Genomic DNA, 15,371 nt, shown 5'->3' with positions numbered 1-15,371 from the left:
GCTTCAAGGTAATTTAATGTCCCAGTGCACCAAAGAATTAATGCTACTTTTCTCACTAAAACTGTAAATGTATACACTGTGCAGAATTATATCAATAACATCATTCAGTGGAAAAGTTTAAGTTAAAATGTTAATACATTTTCACTTAATGTGTGTGTGTACATAAGCATGTACATTATTGCATGCAATGAATTTTTTATAGCAAAAGAGACAACTTCCTCTTTAAAAGCTAACAATTTACACACACAAACACTAATTTGTCAAAAAATTGATTTAACAATTCGTAAAAACCACACCCTATTCAAAATTAACTGACGAATGATGATTTGACTAATTATTATTATTTTTGGTATTTTGAAGTTGAAAATTACTGATAGTTAGAAAGAGAAAAAATTAAATAGACTGCATATATTTTTAAATATCTGGGGATTTTTAAGTTTTGCTAGGGGGAAATTATCTATATTGAAGAACATCGTATTTTGTAATTAATAATATTTTCCTTTTTTGCTCGGGAAAAACTGAAAAAATAGATTTCAAAATTTTCTGAAATTTTGCATTTTTTCATAATTGTTTTATTTAATTTATAAGCATTGAAGAAAAACAAAAGCTTGTGTTAAAAAGATAAAAGCTTGAATCCTGAGAAGAAAGAAAAGAAAAGTGTCATGGAATTTTGTGTATCCATCAAATTTCAATTCAATTTCTGTAATTAGTTATTTTATGCTCTTATTTATTTGATGTTCATTTACTTTTCAGGAATGCACCTTATGGAATTGTTCCACCTGCACCTGTTGTTCCTAAGGAGGAAGAAATGGGTGCTACCCCCAATGGAGAAGGAACTGAAGAGAAAACAGATAAATTATATGCATTGAAACAAAGGCATACATATTATCAAATTCCGCCTGGATCATCTCAGTTTTTCTTTGGACCTTTTCGTCCATTTGCTCGCAATGCCAAAGATAAAAGTGTACGAATGAGGAGGTTACGGCCGCGCAAAGTTCTGTGTTCACATTGTAAAGAAGTTTTTAATGACAATGATCCAAATCAAAAAAAGGTTGTTTGTGGTGTAGTGACACGCAACAGCAATAAAAACCTACAGTCTGCTGTAGGAACTGGTGCTAATACGGGTAGTGCAACAAATCTGAATCAAAGAATAGCAACACGTAGTACAAAAACGGACCCTTCTGAAAAAACTGTTGGTGCCTCTGCTGATGCTATCAGTTCAGTAGACTCTAAAACTGACTCTGTACATGAACCTGTTGAATCAAAACCTACTGACTTTATTTTATCAAAATTAAAAAGTGAAAAGATGGTTTTAAGAAAGCGAAAGTCTACAGAACTTGAAAATTCTGATTCACCTGCTCCTACGGAGAAACTTAAAAGGATTGATGCCTTAAAAACAGAAGAAAGTGAAAATCCCAATGGTGGTAATTCAGCAGCTTCTAAGCCAGGTTTAGCAAAAACAAGTCCTGTGATTAAAATTTCTTTTGCAAATCCTCAAGGCAAAGATACAGTTTTGAAAATCCCTGCCAGAATAAAGAATGCTAGTGATACTGAAGAAGATAGCAATTGGTCCTTACAAGAAAATTCCAATTACAATGCTAAAAAATTTGCCAGTGCAAAAGCTGCTAAGAAAGCTTTGAAGAAAGCCAAAAAGGAAGCTCAAAAACGAACTCTGATTCAATCCAATTCTCCTACGACTACAGTTTTAAGTCCTAGCAATGAGAATGGGGATGCACATCCTGCAGATAAAGAAAAGCATCATCATCACAAGCATAAAGTCAAAAAGAAACGTAAGCACAAAAATGGGGATGCTGATTCTGAGAAGTATGACTTGGAAAATACAGATACCAGAAATGTGTTCAATACAAATGGCAATGATGGTTGGTGCTTAAGAACTAATTTTGCTGGAGACATTAATGTTCCTGGCGAACTGAACAAACCCGCTAATGTCTTTGAAGAGGTCAAAAGCAAATGTCTCCATCAAAAACTTTCTATTAGTTTAAAACGCCTCAATGCCAAAGCTTATATGCGTTGTAGTCCTAAATACTCTATAGAAGAAGACTCGGTAGCCAGTGATGTTAGTACGGCGAGCAACATCAGCATATGTTCTGGCTCTGGAAGTGACTACGGAGATGTTCCGGACTTTCCGAAGCATTCCTCTCCTCTCAGGGACATGGACAAAGTAAAACCTCTAATGATGAGGATAAGCACGCATAATGTGAAAAAATGTGTTTTGGACCTTGGTCGAGAAATGGCTGTTGGTGATATTGTGTGGGGAAAGATTCATGGCTTTCCATGGTGGCCAGGAAAGGTCCTTGCATTGACTGTTTCACAAAGGGACAATGGAGCAATGCTTAGTCAACAAGCCCACGTTTCGTGGTTTGGATCATCAACATCGTCTTATATGCCTTGCAACCAGCTAACACCATTTCTAGACGATTTTAAAATTAGGTTTAATAAAAAGAAAAGGGGACCTTATAAAGAAGCTATAAAACAAGCAATGCATGAGGCTCAGCTACCACACAAAGACATAGCTACTGATTTAAGTCTAGTGGCTTCATAGCATAGGTTTATATCTAGCTGTTTTTAAATTTGCATCTGGTTATGATGCGAGTTATAGCTTTAGTGCAATTATTTTGTGCTTTCTTAATGTTCTGCTATCTCTGCACTGTTACTTCTTTTTTAATGTCATTAACGAATTAATTTCGTTGCATTACTTAAATATTCTCGATGAGTGTGAAATCATGCTAGTGATCATTGCTGAAAGTGTTCGTGTTGTAAGAAATAAGTGTTTTTGTGCTGATAATATAGGTGATAAAAGCAACATTAATGCAGCAAAAGATTTTGAAATTTTTAGCTTGATTAGTGTTTTTATCGTTTGTACAAGTGTTGTATGAACTAATGACAGGAAAATGATTTTAAAAGGTACCTCTCTCTCTTTGTTAAAGCCATTTCTTGTTTTGTTTTCTTGGAACATATTTATTCACACTTCAATGTATAAAGTTTTGATGAGCTTAGTAGAATAGCTTCAAATTTCTATATTTATTATATATATATGAATGATATAAATTTGTATTTTTCAATGAATTAGCACTGATAATTAATAGCAGAACTTGTCAGTTTCTTATGAGTACAATGTTTGAAATGTTATTGGAGTCTTGTTTGTATATTTGTCAGACTTACTGTGATCAGAGTGAAAAAAACATTGTGTTCAAGATATTAACTGCATAAAGAAATTTTTTATTTCCATTACTATTGTTCACAAGCAAGCATCTTTTTAATTGCCGATCTTTGCTGGAAAATGATCTTGATCATTTGAAAATGAGTCTTTCATGCATTGGAGTGCTGTAAAAAAAAGTGATATATTGCTATAAAATTTTAATTTTAACTCATTGCAATCATATGTCTGTGCAGAAAATCTTAGTTTCATACAATAATATATTGAGTAAAAAGAATTTATTCCCAATTTTAACCAGTTTTTCATTTTCAGTGGCTGCCCTTTTGATATTAATATCATATCAGCTTTGTGTGTATGCATACATACATATGTATGTTTATATATTTAATGCATGCACATACACAGGCACACAGTTCAATTCATATATATGCATATGCAGTTGATTTTCGATAACTCGAAGTCCTAAGAGACCGGCTGAAATGTTCAAGTTATTGGAAGTTCCAGTTATGGGAAGTTTCCACAAGAGTCTCATGAGTTAGGGACTCGATGAAAACTTCAAGAAAAAGGAATGTTCAAGTTATAAACTTCGAGTTATCGAGATTCGTCTGTATATATAGTAGAAAACTTCTCCGACCAACCACCTCTTCCAACGACCAAAATTTGATCAGATTTTCCCCCCATTAACTTATGTTAACTTTAGCTCTCCATCCAGTGCCCATTCGAAATGCTTTTGTGACTTTACAATCAAATCTGAATGCAATCATAAAAGTAGGGCATGGGGCCTTATTAGCTTCCCCTTGGAAACCTTCAACACTACCAAGTCGGTGTTTTTCTTAAAAATTCCTCAAGATAGTTTACCTGAAAATGAGATTTAGATTGGTGTCACATTCCTTCTTTTAAAAAAAAACATACTATCCTTTTCTTAACACAAGTATTAAGTTGCATTTTGTTTTGAGGAAACCGTCATACCACTTTTGATTGCACACCTTCCCTCGCATAGCTTTATTAGAGCCTTTAGTATTTTTCTGGATTCCTGAAATAAACAAACTCCATTGTGGATGTGGCAACCATTTATTTATTTTTTAAGCAATGAAAATTGGTTCATAATGTCAGAAAACACTAAACAAACATCCAGCTGCAATGTTTTGAAAAGAAAAATTACTAATAAAAATATTAAATTATTGCTTTTAATCGCACTTAATGTGTTTAACAAGATTCTTGACTAACTTGGTCAATTTTTTTAAAGCAACCAACTACTTCTCTTAATAACCAGACTATTTCTCGCAGGAACGAGAAGTGGTCGCTTTGGAGAGGTTTTTACTGCATATATATATATATATATATATATATATATATATATATATATATATATATATATATATATATATTAGTCTTTGTGAAGCCAATCATTATTTCAGTCAATTACAATTCAAGAACAAAAATACCAGCAATTAAAATTGATTTTTGGTATCAACAATGTGTGCATATTTGAACCATTGTACTTATTTAAATGATTTCACACTCACAGAATTTAGGTTTCTTGAAGTTTTTGCTGTTATGATTCAAAGTAATGTTGTTCTGATAAACAGAGTAGTTATCACTTTTGTTATTTCAAAATCAAAATACGTTATGTTAATTGGCAAGATTCTTCGATTATTATGAAAGGCTATTTATTACCTGTTCCCTTTTGTTTTTTTGTGGGAATCTGCAAAAATGAGTTTTTAAGATATTTGAAAAGAAGCATGTTTTGGATTCCATACTAACAATAAGGAAGTGTTAAAATTGAAGTGTTTTCGTCAGAAACCAAATAAGTAAACATGTACAATAGAGCTACATTACACATAACAAAAATGCCAAAAAATGAAAAATTTGCAGATTACTGCTTTTTTTCTTTGCATAGCAACGTAATTCTCAGATTTTTATCAAAAGATCTCTGCAATTCTGTACACTTACCCTTAAAAAATCATTTCATTAATTCATTTCAATTCACAATGTTTTACTAACTTCTAACCTTGTCTAAAATTGCTTAATGCTTTGATTGTTGCAATTATATTGTGATTATGGGTTCTTGCCAGATAATTGTGTTAATTAGTTTGTATTCTGAAAGCTATTCAAAATATTTTTGATTCATCATTCTACAGCCAATTAAAAGAAAGAATTTAAAAAAGAACGTTTTTAAAAACATTGTTGAGGAATTAGCTTGAAATCTTATTTTTTCAATGAATATTTGCTATTTTGGTTTCATCAGTAAAATTCTTGTTGTTATAAATTGTTTCTCATACACGTTTTGCTATCAAGGGTTGTAATAGTATTTAGTATGGCACATTGGTATGCATTTTAAAACTAACTTTCCATGCAATTTTAAGATTGGAAAGTTTACATACCAACTCTTTCTAGCAAAAGAAAATTCTTATGCTTTAAACCCAAAGCAATTGTTTTTGAACATTTCCTAATGTTGAACGAGCTAAGAAGTGATTCTATTCCAAATTTTCAAAAAGTTCAAATTTATAGGCTCTTTTCTGAAATTTTTATGATGTGTTAAAAAGAAAAGATTCTATAAAATATTAAAATCTCTACTAATGTAGTTAGAAGCCTTTTATACAAGCAAGTACAAATATGATGACCAGCGACAGGCTCTGGGCCCAGCTAGGCTATTCCTAGTTAGTTTATGATTCCCTAATGAAGATCAAAGGCCCTCTTAAAACTATCCACCCCCTTGCTCATTATAGCCTCTTTCGGTAAGGCATTCCAAGGTTATGCAACTCTACTAAAGTAAGTTTTTCATAGTTCCGAAGTTAGCTTGAGATTTGAATGGCTTAAAACAATGACCCCTCATCCTCTTTTCCGTGCAAAAATTTAACCCAATAACATCTTTTATTTTGATAAATTTAATCAAATGAATCATCCCCCCTGTGACTCCATTGCTCCAGGTAGTACATATTAAGACTTTTAAGTCGAGCATCATAATTTAAATCTGGTAGTAGTACAAGCTGCTGCTATAGTACTGATAGTACTACGCTACTAGCCTAGTCGCCCTTCTTTGAACCTTTTCCAATAATAAAATATCTTTTTTTTTTTGAGATAAGGAGACTAAAACTGAACAGCATAAACATTGCTTCATTCCAGCTTAGCATGGAATTCAATTAATGAATAGTTAAAATCCTCCTAACTTTAGAATTGGTTAAGCAATCAGGCAAGCATGAACTCTAGCTAAAAACAACAACAAAATTGCAGGCAAAATTATCATCTAATATATTTTTTCTTACTTTAAAGAATAACATTCACTTACTTGTTTTTAAATAACTTGATATTGCATGCTATTTCTTGGCATTCAAATAGATTTTCTGATCTACTTAGGAATTCATGTTTAAAAAATTTTAAAACAAACTGTAAAACCTTGCCTCTGGTGAATATGGATATGTCTGACAGACAATGACCCTAAAAAATGGAAAAAGAAAAAAAAAACACTAGCACTTAGACTTATTAATGTTGCAAATATACACTGCTGGCCTCTGGGTAAGAGCCCTACAGAAGGGGGGAGGGGGCAAAAGTTACAAATCTGGGCCTGCCAACACCTTATTTGATCAGGCAGCCATGGACCAGTTTATATCCATATAAGGACACCTCATACCCTAGAAGGTAAATTGTGGTTGTGCTAGTGCTCCGCATAAAGCTGAAAATCGCGAAATCTTCTAACTACAGAAGGTGCTCACGTAATGTATTAACATTGAAAAAAACTTTTTTAACTAAAGATTTAATATTACCTCCTTTAATGGACACCTCTGAATAAGGGACACTTTTTCAGGTCCCAGTCCCTTTGAATAGGGACCTCCATGTGTTTGCATCTCATTAAAAGGTACTCTATTTAAGTCACAGTTGCTGGGAAAAATTACAAAAAATATGTACAAATACCTTTGAAATATCGAGTTTATTGGAATTCAAGTTTCCCTTTTTGTCCAAAAATTAACTGGTAAAGGTTTGTCATAACATTAAAATGCAAATAAACAAACAAGTATCCTAAAATTCTTGCTGAGACCTACATTCATGCATTTCCTTCTCATTTATTTTTTCATATGTTCTCTCCCTGATAGGTAGTGTGTGCCCATGACAAGCTTTGTATAGAAAACTTGAAATGTGATCACACTGTTTTTTGCATTGTATTGAAATGACATTTAACAAATTCATGTAGCACACTGATCCAAAATTGTAATTCATGAAAATCGGTTACAAAACTTTGATACACCTACAAACTTTTTGATACAAGTTTTATAATTTTTTTCCCACTTTGAATGATTCTGAATTCTATTTAGTATTATATGAAATATTTTCAATTTGTACTCTTGAATGTTATTAAGAAATTATACTGAGTTTACACAGCATGGGTGAATTCATCGACCTCCAAAGAAGGGACACCTCTATTTAAGGGACAAGTTGTGTGGTCCCCTTAGTGTCCCTTATTGCGAGGTTCTACTGCAATTATATTTAATACTGAAGTAGGATTTTTTTTTAAATTAATTTTCCTTATCAGTGCAAGACTTTTTAAATACCCTGTATAATAGTAAATTGATTTTTGAACAGTGCCTGACTGTGACTGAACTGATTCTACTTTTTATGTGAATAGGTACCTATTAATATTCACACGAACACGGTCATATTTAAATGTTTAAAAAATGCTGTTCAAAAAATAATTTTGCTTTTATGAAGGAGTTGATAGATTGTTGTAAATTATTTTAGTTAATAAGTTCAAAAAAATCTTTTTTTTTTTTTGTAGAGTTCTAAATTAATATTTCACTTGAAATTCCATAGTAATAAGAATTGCAACTTGTAACCAGATGGAAAAGTAAAAAAGAAAAGCATTGCTTTTCAATGTGTAATTTTTCGTGACATTCATAAAGTAGATAACATGAAATCTTAAGAAAATAAGCCGCACAGACAAAAGTATAATTTTTGTGCCCTACCCTCTCTAGCACGGTAATCAGGACTTTTTAAGGGGATCAGTTGCCTCACCCCCTTCTCCCGGCTTTGAAAAATTAATGTTTTTACATATAAGTGGGCGTGGTTTTCGTTTTCCGATAAAATTTGCATTGAGTATGCATCCTTTGCCCCTCCCCCCCCCCCTTCCAAACACACACACACACTAGAAAAAATCGAAATGACGCACCTAACTGTAATCTAATATTAATGCATCCAAAATTTGAGTTATGTTCAGTTATTGCATCATCCTCTTCGCTTTTCGTATATCTTTATCTCTAATGTTACCATTCAAATTATTGCATCATCATCTTCTCGTCTCGTACCTTTTTCTCTAATGCCACCATTCGAAGTCAGTTTAAACGATAGACAATTTATTAAATTCAAATTTTAACTTGAATTTCAAACTTGTGAAATAAGTCAACAAAATCATGAATTTTAGTTGTACTTAGTCTAGTCTGCTTTTAAAATAAAAATATTTTAGGTGCCGAAGTATTTTATGTCTTCAAGAGATATTTTATTTGTGTAAATACAGTTGTAAATACAGTGAAAATTCTGGCTTGAACCCAAATGTTTAAGTGTTTTTGTTTGTAAAAAAAGTATATTGAGCTGCTTGTGTAAAGAAGAATACAAATGTCTATATTTTTCTTTTGTCTGAAGTGAAAAAAGAAAAAATGTACAGAAAAGAATTCTATTATGTCACAAGAAATTAAGTGCTGTACATTTTGTAAACTAGTTTTTCTAATTCATTGCTCTGTTTTTAATGGGCATTATTTTGTACTTCGATAGTCCACTGGTTGTACAGTGGACCATAGTGTATTAACAATATTTAGAATTATAACTTTTGATTTCTATCTTGAGTGTTGTTTCAACCGCTTTGGATTCTTCATTCTTCTATTTTAATAAAAATGTAAATTTTATTTTTCTTGTGCCTTTATGACTCATACTTTTTTTTTTCATCTCAAAATTTCCTTCGAGAAGAAGAATCAACACCTCCTTTCTTATTTATGTTTTTATTTAGTTGTGTACGAAATGTGCTATGAGATATCCAGAAATGATTGAATTATCTAGATTAGTGTTTGAGTTAAGTTATTGACAATGGTAGGTTCATATTATTCTCAACTGAAGCTTTTTTTTTTTTTCAAACGCGTTTTTCTTGGTATTCTAGCTCGAAGAGTTATTCACCAATCGTTCAGAAAATTTGTGTGAATATTCTTTATTCAGTTACAATCTATATTAGACAAACTCTGGGATGATGTTATTAATAAAAATATTTTTTTAATGCAAGAAATGTGAGGGAAAAAGAAACTTGTAGAAAAACATGACATTGTAATCAAATACTTCAAAAACATGCAATTTTCAACTTTTTTTTAAAAATCAGATTTAGGTTAGGTTCTTAGGAAATACCTTTTTAACAAAAAAAGAAAAATGTACTGATTACAGGTAAAAGATGTGGCTTCTGTAATACTGTAGTGTCGTGAGGTGTTAAAATGTTCACCATTTCGTTAGAAAACTTTTATTAGGTTCACAATATTAGACAACACATTCTACACACTACACAAACATAAACTTTTAGAAACAAAAGCCGAGCCGTGGACATTTTCTAGATCGCCAAACATAAAGTTTCATCAAGACCTTCTCCGTGGATCATGACGATCCTTCTCTCTCCACTCCGTTCTCTCATCTCTCCTCTCAGAAAAGTTCTCCTCGCCACGTTGGCGACAGTTCTTGGCGAAGATGCCACAAAATTCCTCCATCCCCCAGAGTTTGTTTTCCCCGGACACAGGGGAAACAAAGGACAGCAAGTCATCGTTCTAGAACAGTCACGTATACAACAGAGTCTGCACACGAAAATGAAATGATACCGACGATTTGTGTTCTCCACCCTTTACCAGGCCATGCAAAACAATTTTTAAAAGCACCAAATTTCAAGCACATATACAAAAAAGAAAAACTATGTACGAAATAGAAATAACATGTTCATTATTTAGAGTGTAAAACATTTTGTTTTAAAATTTGGACAGAACAATAGATTATTTCACCACAGTCAACATTAAGACTTTTTTTTTTCTCTCTGCGCAACTTCATAGTTGTAGGAAGCCAAGGTTTTGCGCCCAGTGAAAACAAATATGCGTTGTTGCCAGCATTAGTTTTGATCGGCGTACATACAAGATAAATAAAACAAACATTAAATGTAATATTAAATAATAAACAAGTTGTTCAAAAATTTACACAGCATACAAGGGATTTCTACTTAGGCAGTCAACATTGGAACTATCTTTTCCTTTTTTGTGATCGACTTTGTAATTATATGACTGCAAGATTAATGCCCAGCGCAATAAACGAGCATTATTGCCAGAATTTGTTTTGATCCATTCTAAGGGCTTGTGGTCAGTTTGAATAATTAATTCTGTCTGTCCATCAATGTACCCTTTCAACTTTTTTATTGCGTGTATGATTGCAGCACATTCCTTCTCACATGTTGCATATTTTTGCTCACAAGGGGTAAATTTCTTGCTGAGATACAAAATTGGATGTTCCTCAGCATTTTCAGTTTTCTGCGCCAAGACAACGCCATACCCCAAGTCCGAAGCGTCTGTCTGCAATATAAATGGTTTGGAGAAGTCCGGTGCGTGTAAAACTGGCTTACTGGAAAGTTTTTCTTTTAGCAAGTTAAATGATTTGTTACATTCCTCACTCCAAACAATTTTCCCCCTTTTACACTTCCCTTTTAATAGATCTGTCAGTGGAGCCGCTATGACAGAGAACAAGGGTATATACTGCCGATAATAACCCGCCAAACCTAAGAAAGCTCTAATTTCTGTTTTCGTACTAGGAACAGGGAAGGTTTGTATATCTTTAATTTTTAGTTCAGCTGGCGAACGTTTCCCTCTTCCTACTATGTGACCTAGATACTGTACCTCTTCCTGAACAAACTTACACTTAGATGGTTTGATTGTCAATTTTGCTCTTTTTATACGCTCTAGTATGTCTAGCAAATGTTCCAAATGCTCCTCCCACGTGTCAGAAAAAATTGCTACATCATCTAGATACGGCATGGCATATTTTTCGCACCCTGATAGAATTTCATTCATCATTTTACTAAAATAAAATGGCGCGTTCTTAAGCCCAAAGGGCATACGCAAAGGTCTATATACTCCGAAATTTGTTGAAAAAGCAGCGAATTTCTGGGCTTTTTGACTCAGTGGTATTTGCCAATAACCCTTAGTCAGATCTATCAGAGTGATAAATTTGGCTGCCGCCACAGTTTCTACCCGTTGTTCTATATTGGGTATAGGATAAAACTGGGTGCGCGTTATTTCGTTCAATTTTCTGTAGTCGATGCATGGCCTAGGGTCCCTACCAGGTGTCTCAACAAGGATCATAGGTGAAGTATATTCTGATGACCCTGGCTCTATAATGTTGTATTTTAACATTTTTTCAATCTCAGCCTTTAATATTTCGTTCTGCCTATTAGTCATCCTATATGGTTTACTTTGGATGAGTTTATCACTAATTAATTCTATATCATGTTCAACTAAATTTGTTTTCCCCGGAATATTGGAAAATAATGCAGAAAACTTAACCAACAATTTTTTTAGTTGCAGGATTTGCTCGTCATTTAATCTTTGTCTTAGGCCATTTTGTTCAATTATGTCATTGAAATCAAAAACATTGGGGTCAATTAACATATAAGGGAAATCCTCCTCAATTTCTGATGGTTCAGACAGCTCCTCTTCAACTAGTTCTATCATATTTAGAAGTTCAACCCTCCTGTGATATGGTTTTAACATGTTAATATGATAGACTTTATTTCCCTCCTGATTCTCTTGAAAACTTACTACATAATTAGTTTCTGATAATTTTTTCTCAATTTTTCCCGGTCCTTTCCATTTTGGAGCTAATTTATGTGGCTGGTTTACTGACAAAACCAACACTGCATCACCCTCCTGAAATTCTCTTTTGATGGCATTTTTGTCATACCATTTTTTTCTTTTGTCCCGTTTTTTTTCCATTGTCTGAACCGCTAGTTCCCTACTACGTCTTAACCTATTTATTAAATCAAATACGTATTCTACAACCGCATTTCCTCCCTCTGGTGGTTCCAACCATTTTTCGTACAATAATACGGTTGGGGTTCTTAAATTTTGACCATGGACCAATTCTGCCGGACTAAAACCTATACTCTCATGGGTTACTGTCCGCAAGGCAAAAAGAGCAGCAGGTAACTGATTCTCCCAATTTGGCGCAGCTTCAATACATAAAACTCTTAAAATCCGTTTCATTGAACGATGAAAACGTTCTACAGGGTTACTCTGTGGATGGTACACTGAGCTCCTAACTATTTTTATTCCAAACCTCTGCAGAAATTCTACAGTTAAGACACTCATAAAAGATTTCCCCTGATCAGTTTGTATTTCCCTGGGAAAACCCATCCGGCTAAAAATTTGCAGAAGTGCGTTTACAACTGATTTTGAAGTTATGTCTGCCACTGGGACAGCGTCCGGGTACTTTGAAGCCAGACACATTACCGTAATCAGGTATTTATTACCTTCAGAAGATGTGGGCAAAGGACCACACGCATCTACATTTATTTTGGAAAATATTTCTGATATGATAGGCACAGTCGCTAATGGGGCTTTTTTCTGATCATTTGCCTTTCCTACACGTTGACACGAATCACAACTTTTAACATAAGTTTCTACATCTTTATAACAATTTGGCCAAAAAAAATGTCGTATCAGTCGATCCTTCGATTTCAAAACCCCCAAATGACCTGAGGTGCCTTCATGACACATTGCTTTTATTTGTTCCCGAATGGTTTCAGGTATAACAATCAAATTCCTTGTTGCGCCTAACTTATCAATTTGTTTCTTTACTAAAATCCCATTTACAATTCCGTAACTTGTCTCATTTCCATCTTTTACTAATTGTAATAATGGGGCAAGCTCTTTACTTTTTTGTTGCTCGTTCACAAGCGTTTTAGAATCCATCTGAATAACATTGTTCAACAGATCAGAAATATCAACCGGCGGTAATATTTCCTCAACCTTGGAACTTTCCTCTTGTTCCCCTTCATTAGCTTCTAAATCGGTTAATTCATGTTCTGAACCCACTTTGTTCAAATTTTCGGTTTCCATCTGCTGTCGAGCTACCGATCGCGTAACAACAACATTAACAGTCTCTACTGGTGAAAGACATTTTCCCCCAACTTCTTTGAGAAGCTCGGCAGTCTGATTTCCCAAAATATATCTCCCTTGGTCCAAGTGGTTCCCAATAACAGCTGCTTTGGTTGTTACCATACCCAGCTCACACTCCACATCAATTTCGGCTACAGGTAAGCAGGTCATGTGATCATCCAGCAAATGTTTAATCCACACGTGCTCACCTTTCATCCTACTTTGATCTACGTATTTCCGGGAAACTACATCCACAGTTGCTCCCGTGTCCCGAAGAATAGGCAATTTAAAACCATTGATTTTCCCACTAATGGTATAGGGATCTAACAAACTTTTTTCCGAAGTTCTCCCGATTCGATTTATTTCCGATTTTGGCTCTCGATGTTTAGGACTTTGGAGATGAAAGTTGGGGCACTGTGGACGCAAATGATTATATGAACCGCATTCATAACATTGTAATCTCTTTCTCTTCTCAAAATTGTTCTCATGCTTTTTTTCGAAATTACGTCCTTCATTATCCTTCTTTTGGTATGAATTCAACCCAGCCTTATCACCCCTATAATGCTGATTAGCATTATATGAATTTCCCGTGTGTTTACCCACAGTTTTACCTTTTACATCTCCCACTTTATTTCTCCCGCCTATGGTTTTCTTTGCGTCCTCAAATTCTTCAATTTTCTCCACTAATTCTTTTGGCGAAGTTATTGAAGCCCATTCATCCAGAGTATGTTCTTTAAACTCATTAGAAACGCGTCTTTTAATTTGATCAACTAGCATCAAATTCTTAAGCCCTTCAAAAGTTTCGATTTTTAAACCACTGAGCCAACCTTCCAAATAAGTATTCAGTTCATGGAAAAAATCGTACCACGTAGAATCCGTATTTTTTTGAGTTTTTACAAAAAGTTGACGGAATTTCTCCGCGCTTAACTTGAATCTTTTAAGCAATAAATCTTTGACATGATTATAATCCCTAGCCTGCTCTTCAGGCTCCCTAGCAATTAGATTATTTATCTCGGCTGGCAGGACGCCTATGAGATATGATACCCACTGTTCCTTCGGCAACTGTAAAACCTTAGCTTGTCGCTCAAAAAGTTCCAAAAATAAACAAATGTCATCGGTTTTTGAACTAAACTTAGGCATAAGTTTCTGAAAATTTTGGTTAAATCCAATTTCAACCTTTGGTCTATCCGGTTCGACATTTTGCTTTGCTCTAAGGCACTCTAGTTCCAACTGCTGTTTTTCAATTTCCTTATTTTGCATTAATATCTGAAATTCCCGCTCTTTTGCTTCTTTTGCCAGCTGAAATTCCCTCTCTTTTTCTCCTAGTGCTATCTGAATTTCCTCCAATTTTTGTTGTTTTTCTAAACTTTCCCTTTCTAGTCTGTCACTCATAATCCCTTCTAACAGATTTCTAACAAATTCTTCTTCGTAATTCTTACTACCCTCTATTAATTGTCTTAACTCCACAATTCTTAAAGTTTCTGTAGCAATCTCCCCTAATTCAGTCGCCACTAGGATCAAATCTCGTTTCTTTGCTTTTCCTAAGAATGCCATAATCAATTTATTAATCGTACATAAAAAAATATATATAATCTACTATTTAGAAGCAATCAGTAACATGCGTTACGCAACCATAACTACGCATTAGCATAAGTAATAAATTTCTCTTCTTACACACAAAGAGCTACTAAAAGTAACATATATTTCTTTGCGATTGATTCCAACAAAATGTAAATCACAGATGAGATCATTTCAGAAAATGTCATTAAAATATCAATCTTTCACGCGAAAGGAACGGATTCTGAAATACGAAACTTCTGACCTTGAGATACAAGGAAGCAAAATAAAACAAAGCAACCAAACCATTCTCTTTGCAGGCAGGCACTCCGGCGTCACCAAGAATAATTTAGCAAAGACAGCTTGCTATCTTTCTCTTTCGATTTACATACACTTTAAAGCAAAATAAGTTCTTAATGAAGAACCAATTATTTGTTCTTAACAGTAAATATAATTTGAACGAAGTACACACAAATATATATTAA

The 15,371-nt window shown here is 33.8% G+C and overlaps 1 protein-coding gene across 1 annotated transcript; it reads left to right on the top strand.

The window, feature by feature from the left end:
- Window positions 1–753: 753 nt before the first annotated feature.
- Window positions 754–9,063, top strand: LOC129233712 (PWWP domain-containing protein 2A-like; the record flags this gene model as incomplete). The annotated part of the gene is made up of 1 exon (XM_054867688.1): window positions 754–9,063. A coding segment is annotated over one exon (1,810 nt), but the record flags the coding sequence as incomplete, so codon positions are not given.
- Between the last annotated feature and the right edge of the window lie 6,308 nt (window positions 9,064–15,371).

Source organism: Uloborus diversus, unplaced genomic scaffold (genome assembly GCF_026930045.1).
Source record: "Uloborus diversus isolate 005 unplaced genomic scaffold, Udiv.v.3.1 scaffold_649, whole genome shotgun sequence".
In the NCBI taxonomy this organism is placed as follows: domain Eukaryota; kingdom Metazoa; phylum Arthropoda; class Arachnida; order Araneae; family Uloboridae; genus Uloborus; species Uloborus diversus.
Note: the sequence above shows the minus strand (reverse complement) of the source record. Positions and strands in the feature narration are given on the sequence as shown.